Raw genomic sequence first — 11,357 nt, forward strand, 5'->3', positions numbered from 1 at the left:
ACCACACTTATGATAGAAATACAGCACACCAGTTTCAGTGCATGATGCTGAACTCCAAGGAGCTTTGTTTTTAAGACTGGATGCAAAAAGGCGAAGGAATAATGAACTCATGTTCTTGTCACATAGCTGAGGCTAAGAAAGCAGCAATGTTAAAAAGGCTGCTCAGCATACAATGAAGAATGTGGGCAACCCTGCAGTCAAACAAATGTAGGTTTCAATTCTGGGCCTACCACTTAATACTGAGAATGACCTTGGGAGGGGTACTGAATATCCCTGAGCCTTCATTTCCTAGTGAGCAGGGAATACATAGATCTTACTGCTTTGCAAGGCTTTGAGGAAGACGATAAACGAGCACAGGAAGGACAAGGCACGTGGCCTGGCACAGAGCAGGTACTGATTACATCCAAGCTGACGTTACTTCTGCGATGCTACTTCCAGGAGACGGGTCCCTACGACACAAGGGATGGGGGCAAGGGAAACAGCAGAACCTTCGAGTTGCCTCACAGTGACTTATATGTTTGGTCTTCTCATTGATACTTAGCCGCAACACCAAGGTTGTGATTTTAAGATACAAAAAACAGATGGTTTGCAAATTGTCTGTTTAATAACAAACACAATGACAGATGAAGAAATGTATCAGAAAGAGAGGACATTACAAAAGAAAGCTTTTAAATCATAAATCTAGAGAAGTACTGGGCTTTTCCCAGATGAGTCTAGAAAAATTAAAAAAAGGACTCTGGATGGCAAGTAACCAACCTGGCAAATACACATCTCAAATATGTTTAACAAGTATGTGGCTGGTAAAGCACAACTCAGACGGAAATTAAAAGATGAGCTTATATCTGACAGATTTCTCTTTACAGTCTCATTATCTACTTACTGACTGAAGTGCGGCGAAACTTATGAATATAACCGCAATGATATTCACGGAGATCCTGCATGCGATTTCTCTCTGTATCTTTCTTCTCTCCATTTTGTCTTTCAGGAACCAAAAACACCAAATCATTTTCCTTTGGATGAAGCTGTTTAGCTAGTTCACATTCCTCAAGATGAACTATGAAACAATAAGAAGTTGGCATTGATTCTAACAGAATTATTTTAAATGAGATTAACTTAAAGGATATTAACACGTGTACTAAGTTCAAGCAAGTATACAGCACTAGACTTTGTAATATACTTCAAAATAATACTCTAAGCCAGTCAACATTCTCAAATACGGATTATACAGTATTATAAAATGTATTCTTCGCAATGGCTAAAAAGCCAAAATAAAATCATAATATTCAAAAGTAGCTAGTAAACTTCCTTTCCTTAAAACTTATTTTAGTTTTTAACCAAAAAATTTTCTCTTTTGTTCCTCGGTTTCAAAATCCCAGGAGAAAACCCCAAAACAGATCCAAGGACATATAAGAATTTTGAGCCTATTGGTGGCATTTCACACTTGATCTTAGCCAAAAGGCCGAGAAGCGATTACTGGTGGCATTTCAAACAAGGGGGAAAGACTAGTTGTAAACTACTGGGGCTGGGAAAACAGAGCAAGCACTACAACAGAAAAGTTGAGCACACCAACCACCAGATCCAGTAACAATATAATGAACTAAAATACGAGGCACTGGGATTAGACAGACAGAACCACTAAATCCAAACAAGATTTTAAAATGTAGCAGGTTAGGAGTGCCTGGGTGGCTCAGTCGGTTAAGCTTCTGACTTCCACTCAGGTCATGATCTCGGGGTCCTGGGATAGAGCCCGCACCAGGCTCCCTTGCTCAGTGTGGAGTCCGCTTCTCCCTCTCCCTCTCTCTGCCCCTCCCCCCTGCTTAAGCAAGTTCGCACACTCTCTCTCTCAAAATAAATAAAATCTTTTTAAAAAAATATTAAATAAAATGTGGCAGGTAAGAAATATCTATGTGAAGGCATCAGAGCAATTATAACAGTGAAGAGTTACTGTGTTGAGATCCAGAAGAATGTGGAAATCCAATGGAGTCAGCCCAGTATTTCCCCTAGAAACATCTCAACTATGCTTGGAGTGGCAGCCAAGAGGTCAGGCCAGACCTGGGATGGCCTTATTGGACTAAAAAGACAAAAACTGGAGTCCAGGGCCTGTCCAGAGTGGGGACCCTGGTAGCCCTATATGCTTCAGGTTGGGACTACGAAGGACTCAGGACTGCACCCAAGGATGAAGCAGAAGCAAACCCGCCTTGATGTGGGCTACAGCCCAGCTTCCAAACAGCTGGGTGCTCCAGAAAAGCCAATCCCTTAAACCAGATTAAGATGATCCCACATCGCAGGTGCCCCCAAGAAGCCTGGCAGAAGCAAAGGAAAATCCTCTGTGGAGGAAGATAGTATCATCCTAGGCCTCAAATTACTTTTATAAATAACATTGCAAAGATAATGACCAACACGCACCAGGGATAAGCAGGGCACAAGGAGAGAAGAAAAACACAAAGCGGTAGCATCAGTAAACAACCGAGAACTGTCACTGGGGGCTACAGATTATGTCTCACACAGTTTAAAAGGTTTTACCTCATCTATGGAAACACTTAAAAGAGCTACTAAAACTATAGATTTTGATAAATCAAGGGTGCATGTTTTAAGTTTTAACCTAACTGTTCTAAAACAGCAAAAGATGTATACATTGAGAGATAATTTCCAAACAAGAAAAAGTAAAAAGAAATTTTAAAATGAGAAAAAAAGTAAAAGTATTCAACCAAAACAAAAGGTAATACATGTAATATATAATTAGGTTCATTTACTTCTGTTGTCTTTCACTTTATGGTGTGCTTTTTAAAATTCACCTTTGGTAATTTAATAGTTCAAAGTCTCATACATGTGTAAAAAGTATACTCTAGTTCTATCAGGTTTTTTTTTTTAAAGATTTTATTTATTTATTTGACAGAAAGAGAGAGCCAGAGAGCACAGGCAGGGGAAACAGTAGAGGGAGAGGGAGAAGCAGGCTCCCTGCTAAACTGAGAGCCCAACGAGGGGCTCAATCCCATGATCTGAGCTGAAGGCAGATGCTTAACTGACTGAGCCACCCAGGCGCCCCTCAGTTTTTTCTTTATATATTTTATTAGGTATATATACATTGAGAATTGTCATCTCCTCTGAACTAAACTTATTATGATTCCCTTTGTATGTAAGTTTTTTTGTCTTACAGTCTATTTAGTCTGATATTAACAGAGCTAAACATGTCTTTTTTTTTTTTTAAGATTTGAGAGAGAGAGAGAGAAAGCGCATGCACATGTGTGTGAGTGACTACCTGCTGAGCGCGGAACCTGAAATAGGGCTAGACTCCACAACCGTGACGTCACAACCTGAGCCGACATCAAGAGTAGGATGCTCAACTGACTGAGCCACCCAGGCACCCTAAACACATCTTCTTTTATTTATTTATTTAAAAAAAATTTTTTTTTTTTTTTTACGATTTTATTTATTTGAGAGAGAGAATGAGAGACAGCATGAGAGAGAGGAGGGTCAGAGGGAGAAGCAGACTCCTTGCTGAGCAGGGAGCCCGATGTGGGACTCGATCCCGGGACTCCAGGATCATGACCCGAGCCGAAGGCAGTCGCTTAACCAACTGAGCCACCCAGGCACCCCCACATCTTCTTTTAGTAGGGTTTACGTGAGTGTCTTTCTCCAATCCTCTGTTTTTTCAACCTTTCTGTATTCTTATGCTTACATGTATTTACTTGTTCATACATACAGTGTATTATTATATTGTAATCATATTGTTCTTGAAATAACCATTTTCTTCTACAGGATGCTAAGCTACTTATAAAATTCCAAGTTCAGATACGGGATAAAAGAATATAGATAATATTGGTCATATCAGATAGCAAGTCAGCTCTCAAAGACTTGTAGGGTCCTACCTAAAGGGCTTAAATGATAATGGATAGAAACACAAGTATATGTAAGTCCATGCATTTATGAAATTAAAAAAAAAAAGCACATTGGTCAACACCAGTGCCTGCGGTGAATTAGCTCATTATTTTAAAAACTGGTCAAGAGTCAAGTACTTTTCTACATTTCTTTATAAAGTACACCAGAGAGTAACCAAATAATATAGAGAAATTTCTTTATAGAACTATTCAAGCTAATAAATGAAGAAATGATCAAATAAAAATATCACCATTTTGTACCTTTAATAAATTAATCTAGGCATTAAGCATCCACAGCTGTAAATATTACTAAAAGAGAAATTAGAGATCATGTACTTCCTGATAAAGGAACATAACACCATCTATGAAATAGTTTTGCTAAAAATAATAAATCAAACTTGAATCAGATCATGCCTCTAGATACAACTATCAATTTACAGGAAATACAGAGGACAGGAAAACGTACCAACAAACACCAGGGGGACACAATCAGCAAGTACAGACAATAATTCTAAAGGATCAACAACTCAACTTTTTCAACAAACAAATTACAAAGGGGAAAAAAAACAGAATGAGAAAATTATAGTTAAAAAAAACCTTTCAACTAGTGTCAATGTGTGCACCTAATTTGGACCTTATTTCAAACTCGCTGAAAAAAATTGTTATTTATGATGAAATTGAAAATTTGAACACTGACTAGCTATCTGATATTAAGGAATAACTTAATATTTTAGCAATAAAATGTAATCTTATTATAAAATTTTAGGTCTGTATCTTTTAGAGATATTCACTGAATTACAAATGACACCCCACCTCCGCAAAAATCAAACCAAAGATAATCTGCAAAACCTCTCCATTGTAAACACTAAAACATCACTGAAAATAAACCAAAATAACTGGATGTATTTCTTATTCATGAATTAGAAAATTATCAGAAAGATGTCAATTCTCAAAAAAAAAAAAAATGTCAATTCTTGCCCAATTTCCCCATTTTTTCCTCTAAAATTTATGCGGGAACTCAAGCAGACAAGAATAGCTAAGGCACTCTTAAGGCAAACAAGGTAGGAGGAACTGTTCAGTCGTTATTAAAACTCATTATAAAGCTGGACTAAGTAATTAGGCAATGTGATGTGGGCACAAGGGTAGGCAAATGACCCAATAAAGAAATGAGTCCAGAAAAGAAATCCATGAGTTAAATGGACACTAGATTTATGGCAAATATGGCACTGCGCAGCATGAAGAGGGTGGTCTTTTCAATAAATGATACTGGGATAACCACAATTCCATTCAGAAAAAAAAATGAAACATGACCCCTATACATCCCATTCATGCATAAAAATAAATTCCAGGGTGCCTGGGTGGCTCAGTCGTTAAGCGTCTGCCTTCGGCTTGGGTCATGATCCCAGGGTCCTGGGATCGAGCCCGATGCTCCCTGCTCAGCGGGAAGCCTGCTTCTCCCTCTCCCACTCCCCCTGCTTGTGTTCCCTCTCTCGCTGTGTCTCTCTCTGTCAAATAAATAAATAAAATCTTTAAAAAAACAAACAAAAAAACCACAAAAAATAAATAAATAAATAAAATAAAAATAAATTCCAGGTTGACAAAACAATGAACTGCCTAGAAAAGGGGCTACAAACTTTTTCTGTGAAGAGCCAAACTTTTTTTCTGCAAGCCACACATAGGGTCTGTTGTATATTCATCATCTTTTTTTCAAAGTTCTTTGGGGCACCTGGGTGGCTCAGTCGGTTAAAGCATCTGCCTCCAGCTCAGGTCATGGTCCCAGGGTCCTGGGATAGAGCCCCAAATCGGGCTCCCCTTTAGTAGATGGGAGTCTGCTTCTCTCTCTCCCTCTGCCCCTCCCCCTGCTTGTGCATGCTCTCTCTCTCAAATAAATAAAGTCTTAAAAAAAATTCTTCAAAAATGTAAAAACCTGGGGCACCTGAGTGGCTCAGTCATTAAGCGTCTGCCTTAAGCTCAGGTCATGATCCCAGGGTCCTGGGATCGAGCCCGATGCTCCCTGCTCAGCGGGAAGCCTGTTTCTCCCTCTCCTACTCCCCCTGTGTTCCCTCTCTTGCTGTCTCTCTGTCAAATAAATAAATATTTTTTTTAAAAATTGTAAAAACCTTACTCTAAGGTAGTACAAAAAACAGGATATGGGGTAGATCTGCAAGCCATAGTTTGCTGACACTTGTTCCAGATGTTAATATATTTATGAGCTGCAGCAGGAAAAGGTTTCCTAAATGAGGCATAGAACACCAACCATAAAAAAAAAAAAAAAAAAAATAGGGGCGCCTGGGTGGGCTCAGTCGGTTTAGTGTCCAACTACAGATCTCAGCTTAGGTCTTGATCTCAGGGTTGTTAGTAAAAAAAAAAGATGCATTTGCTATGTTAAAAATAAGTTCTAGGGGTGCCTGGCTGGCTTGGCAGGGAAGCATGCAACTCTTGATCTTGGGGTCGTGAGTCTGAGCCCCATGTTGGGTGTAGAGTACTTAAATAAATAAATAAATAATAAAAATAAGAAATTCTTAATAAAATAAAGCTTTTTAAAGACATCAGTGAGAGTCAAAATGTAAGCCAAACTGAGTGAGAGAATGGCATGTATCCAGATTATATAAGGAACTCCTACAAATCAATAAGAAAAAGGTAACAGAAAATTAACAGTAACTTTGAATAGGCACTTCCCAAAAGAGATTACTGAACCATCTACTAAATACATAAAAAGGTGCTCAATCTCACTGATAACAAGGATATGACAAAATAAAACCACAAAAGGCCAGCAAGACAAACATGGCATAATGGCTAAAACTAACATGACAATCAATACAAATGTGTTGGTGAAGACCGGGAACAATGTGACTTCTAGTACACTGTTGGTGGAGTTTAATGCTGAACAACAGGCTGGGCATTACCTAGTCAGCTTGAACATACACATACCCAGAGACTCCATAATCCTCCTCTGGATAGGACTCAACCAAAATGCCCTCCCACCAACACAGGAACGTCAGGGTGGCACTGTTCATGAAATTCTGTGTCAGATTTAACAGAGCACGCCCGAGGCTGCTATCTTTAGAAAGGTCTGCTTACAAGGGTGGCCTTTGGCATGTGGGATCCTGGATCTCGGGATTATCATTTGCTGACTCATCAGACTCGCTGTGCCTAAACCATTTGCAAAAATATGGTCTATACCAAACACCTGCTTTACTTCTGGAAGTCAGGAGTTTAGGCCAGGCAGAGGGTGTTTGGGGCACTGAATCTCTAACACGCTTCCCTAGTAGGTAACATTCTGCATGCCGTGCACTGTGACAATTCCTTACTGGGAACTTAAGTACACTGCATGTAACTCTACTGGGAGAGGACTCAGGCTTGCTCCTGGTGTCGTCCATACTTCACCCCATGTGCTTCTCCCCTTGCTGATTCTGCTTTGTAGCCTCTTAACATAACAGTCACAACCATGAGTATGAGTATATGTTAATTCCTATAAGCTGTCCTAGTGAATCACTGAACCTTGGGACCCGACACACAGGCCAAAACTACTGAAAATAAAAATGTCTGTCAACAGTAAAATCATAAAAACAAAACAAAAATCACACAGTAAAATCAGGACATGTTCACATAAGGAAATACTACTATAATGATGACACACAAAATTGATGAATTTTACATACATGTTAAATGAAAGAAGCCAGATAAAGAGTAAATACTATGTAATTCCAACATATGATCAAGTTAATGCCAGATAAATTTGTGATTTAAATATTTAAAAGAAATATAAAACTACAAGAAATTATGAAAGTATCTACTTTTTTTTTCCTGAAGATTTTATTTATTTATTTGACAGACAGAGAGAGAGACAGCGAGAGAGACAGAGAGGGAACACAAGCAGGGTGAGTGGGAGAGGGAGAAGCAGGCTTCCCAAGGAGCAGGGAGCCCGATGTGGGGCTCAATCCCAGGACCCTGGGATCATGACCTGAGCTGAAGGCAGACGCTTAACGACTGAGCCACCCAGGCGCCCCTCAAAGTATCCACTTTCTAAGACCAAAATCAGGCGGGTGCCTGGGTGGCTCAGTGAGTTGAGTGTCTGCTTTCGGCTCAGGTCATGATCCTGAGGTCCTGGGATCGAGCCCGCATCGGGTTCCCTGCTCAGTGGGGAGCCTGCTTCTCCCTCTGCCCCAGCCCCCCACCACTCATGCTTAGGTGCGCTCTCCTGCTCTCCTCTCTTTCTCTCTCACAAAAATAAATTTAAAAAATCTTAAAAACAAAAAAAGACCAAAGTCAGAACCATAAAGAAATAAGTAAATAGTTTTAAACATCTGTAGAAATTGTCTGTGCCTCAAAATCTGCATGTGAAACTGAATAACAAACTGCCAAAAGCAATTTACAACAAAGCACACACATTAAGAAGAAAACAATATCCCTAATGGGAGTGAGGGGGGGGGGCGCCTGGGTGGCTCAGTTGGTTGAGTGATCAGGTCCTGATCTCAGGGTCATGGGATGGAGCCCTGCAGAGAGGGGAGTCTGCTTCTCTCCCTCTTCCTCTCCCTCTGCCCTTCCCCTTGCTCTTGTGCTCTCTCTCAAAATAAATAAAATCTTTAAAAAAAAAAAAAAAGAGGGCACCTGGGTGGCTCAGTTGGTTAAGCGACTGCCTTCGGCTCAGGTCATGATCCTGGAGTCCCTGGATCAAGTCCCGCATTGGGCTCCCTGCTCAGCAGGGAGTCTGCTTCTCCCTCTGACCCTCCCGCCTCTCATGCTCTATCTCATTCTCTCTCTCAAATAAATAAATAAAATCTTTAAAAAAAAAAAGAATACTCATTATCAGAAAAGATTTGGGAACAAAGCTACAACCTCAGATGAGATACACTTTACATACATAAAACTGGAAAACAAAATTGAAGCTAGCAAATGAGGGAGATGTACATTCTTATATCTTCATGTTAGAAGTGAAACTGATATTCCTTTTGGTAGGCAGAGGCAATATGGAACAAGTCTTAAAATACACATGCTGTTTGACCTAGCAAAGTTTACACTGAGTGTTTGCAACAGTGAAAAACTATAAACGATGTACATGTCTAACTAGACACAACTGGTTAAGTAGATCTGTGGAATATATTTACAATGGAATAACTATAAATATTAAATATACTGTTATTGGGCGCCTGGGTGGCTCAGGTGGTTAAGCGATTGCCTTTGGCTCGGGTCATGATCCTGGAGACCTGGGATCGAGTCCCGCATCAGGCTCCCCGCTCGGCGAGAAGTCTGCTTCTCCCTGACCCTCCCCGCTCTCATGCTCTGTCTCATTCTTTCTCTCTCAAATAAATAAAATCTTTAAAAAAAGAAAAAAGAAAAAAGAAATATACTGTTATTTAGTAACTCTGAAAAAACATTTACAGTATATTAAATAAAATTAAGTAAAATATAAATTTCATGAAGGCAGGAATCTTATGTTTCTTCATAGCTATATACCCGGCATCTAGAATCAGACCCTATCAGGCACTATAAAGTCAAGTGTTTGCTGAATGAATGAAAAATGTCACTACATAGTTGAAGGACCCTACTACATTCACATGTACCCAACTCACACAGGTGAGCAGTCTCGCAGTAAGATATATACTAGTATTTTCATAGGACTATCTTGGAATGATCGGAATTGGTGGTATTTCTTTTCTGTTGGCTATTATTATTTCGGTGTCCTACAATGAACATATAGTACCTTTCCCCAAAAATATACATACACATGCTTTTTATCTTAATTGAATCTATGGAGTAGGATGGACAGAGGGTGGGGGGGGTAGGCAAAAGAGGATTTATACTTTTTATTTTTATTAAAGAGTTCTGAATGTTTGGTTGATTTATAACTAATGCATAAGTGTGGTATGTGTTTCAGACCAATGATGAAATGAGAAGACAGACAGCAGGAACATTTACTCAGAATCTATAAACACTATGATTTTGGGACACCCTCCCCCAACCAATCTTGTCAAGCTCCCTTCACTCACCCTCTCTTCCATGCCCAGCTTCCACTTTGGCCTGTGGTATTCTAATTATAGAATGGTTACAACCATGAATTTTATATTCATAACTGTCCCAGTAACTGTTCTCATTAAAAGACTTTAAACATTCCTTGGGGCACCTGGGTGGCTCAGTCGTTAAGCGTCTGCCTTCGGCTCGGGTCATGATCCCAGGGTCCTGGGATCGAGCCCCGCATCGGGCTCCCTGCTCCGCGGGAAGCCTGCTTCTCCCTCTCCCACTCCCGCTGCTTGTGTTCCCTCTCTCGCTGTATCTCTCTTTCTCAAATAAATAAAATCTTTAAAAAAAAAAAGACTTTAAACATTCCTTGTAAGAGGTTACAAATTCAGCTTAGGAAACCTAAGTCCCAGAAAAGTCAAATGATGATAAGCTTTCCTCAAACAGAAATTTCCAATTATTATATATTCCAAATTACAGAAGAAAGAACTTACCCACAAACTCCCAGTATTTTTTATAATCAGCAGGAAATTTTCGTAAATGCAACTGATAGAATTTCTCTTTGTTTGGAGAGCTGATCCACTCCTGTGCCACCTATATACAGCAAAAAAAGTGTATTAAGAAAGCAAAAACATTCTGGAAAGCCAATCCTAAACAGCAAAATTTCCCAAAACAAGCAACAAGTAAAGTCTGGAACCTAAAACCTCAAGTGGCAGAACATGAAAAATTAACTTGTGACTTCGGGTTTCCAGTTTGACATAAACTTAGAAGTCACCACTTCATCCTAATGAGTAAAAAGCAAGCTGAAAAATCAACAACCCTTCCCATAACCAGAAGTGACAGGAGCACAAAGCTCAGTGCCAGGAGAGGAAACCCTGAACTGGGACTGATGAGCTGCTTGAGGCTCATGTGGACAGCTCTGAGTGACAATAACTCTAGGGGGACGCAGTCGTAAGGGGGACCCCTCCACTTTGTTGAGTTCTACCTCTAAGGAGCCGTTCTAGGCCCTCACAGCAAGTACTGGAGAAAATCCCTTCATGCTTCTAGCACAAGGAGGAGGAAAGAAACCATTTTGAAATATATCAGAACATTCTCATCTTAACAAGGCTTGATCTTGGAGAAACTCCTATATTAGCAGAGTTAAACTATTTGAGGGAAAAGAAATAACCAACTGAGCCCATTCTGGCCATCCTGTCCCACCTAAGGAGGTGGAGGGAACTGAGAAACATGTACGGTTCACAGTCTAGGGGCCAAACCTCACCAAAAGACTGAGAGACTACCACAGGATTACAGAACAATCCCCCTCCTCCACAACTTACCATCATATTACTAAAAGCCTACTTACTGCTGGCTGTTCCTTTCACCTACATCATGTCCACCTTACAACAAAAATTATAAGGCATACTCAAAGGCCAAAAACAGTCTGAAGAGACTGAATAAGCATCAGAATCAGAGGCAGATATGGCAGGAATGTTGGAATTACCAGAACAGGAAATTTTGTGTGTGTATTTTTTTTTTTTT

General features: G+C 39.9%; 1 protein-coding gene across 6 annotated transcripts in view; it reads right to left on the reverse strand.

Moving 5' to 3' along the window:
- The window catches only part of SETX (senataxin), an 86,627-nt gene that overhangs the window by 31,432 nt on the left and 43,838 nt on the right, over positions 1 to 11,357 (reverse strand). For all 6 annotated transcript variants that reach the window (XM_081803821.1, XM_081803823.1, XM_081803819.1 and 3 more), the window contains 2 exons: positions 10,331 to 10,430; positions 881 to 1,054 (listed from right to left, as the gene is read on the reverse strand). In XM_081803821.1, the coding sequence (XP_081659947.1) occupies positions 881 to 1,054; positions 10,331 to 10,430 (274 nt within the window). The remainder of the gene's footprint in view (positions 1 to 880; positions 1,055 to 10,330; positions 10,431 to 11,357) is intronic.

Source organism: Leptonychotes weddellii, chromosome 14 (assembly GCF_054177405.1).
Source record: "Leptonychotes weddellii isolate Sample4059 chromosome 14, ASM5417740v2, whole genome shotgun sequence".
NCBI classification, from domain to species: Eukaryota; Metazoa; Chordata; class Mammalia; order Carnivora; family Phocidae; genus Leptonychotes; species Leptonychotes weddellii.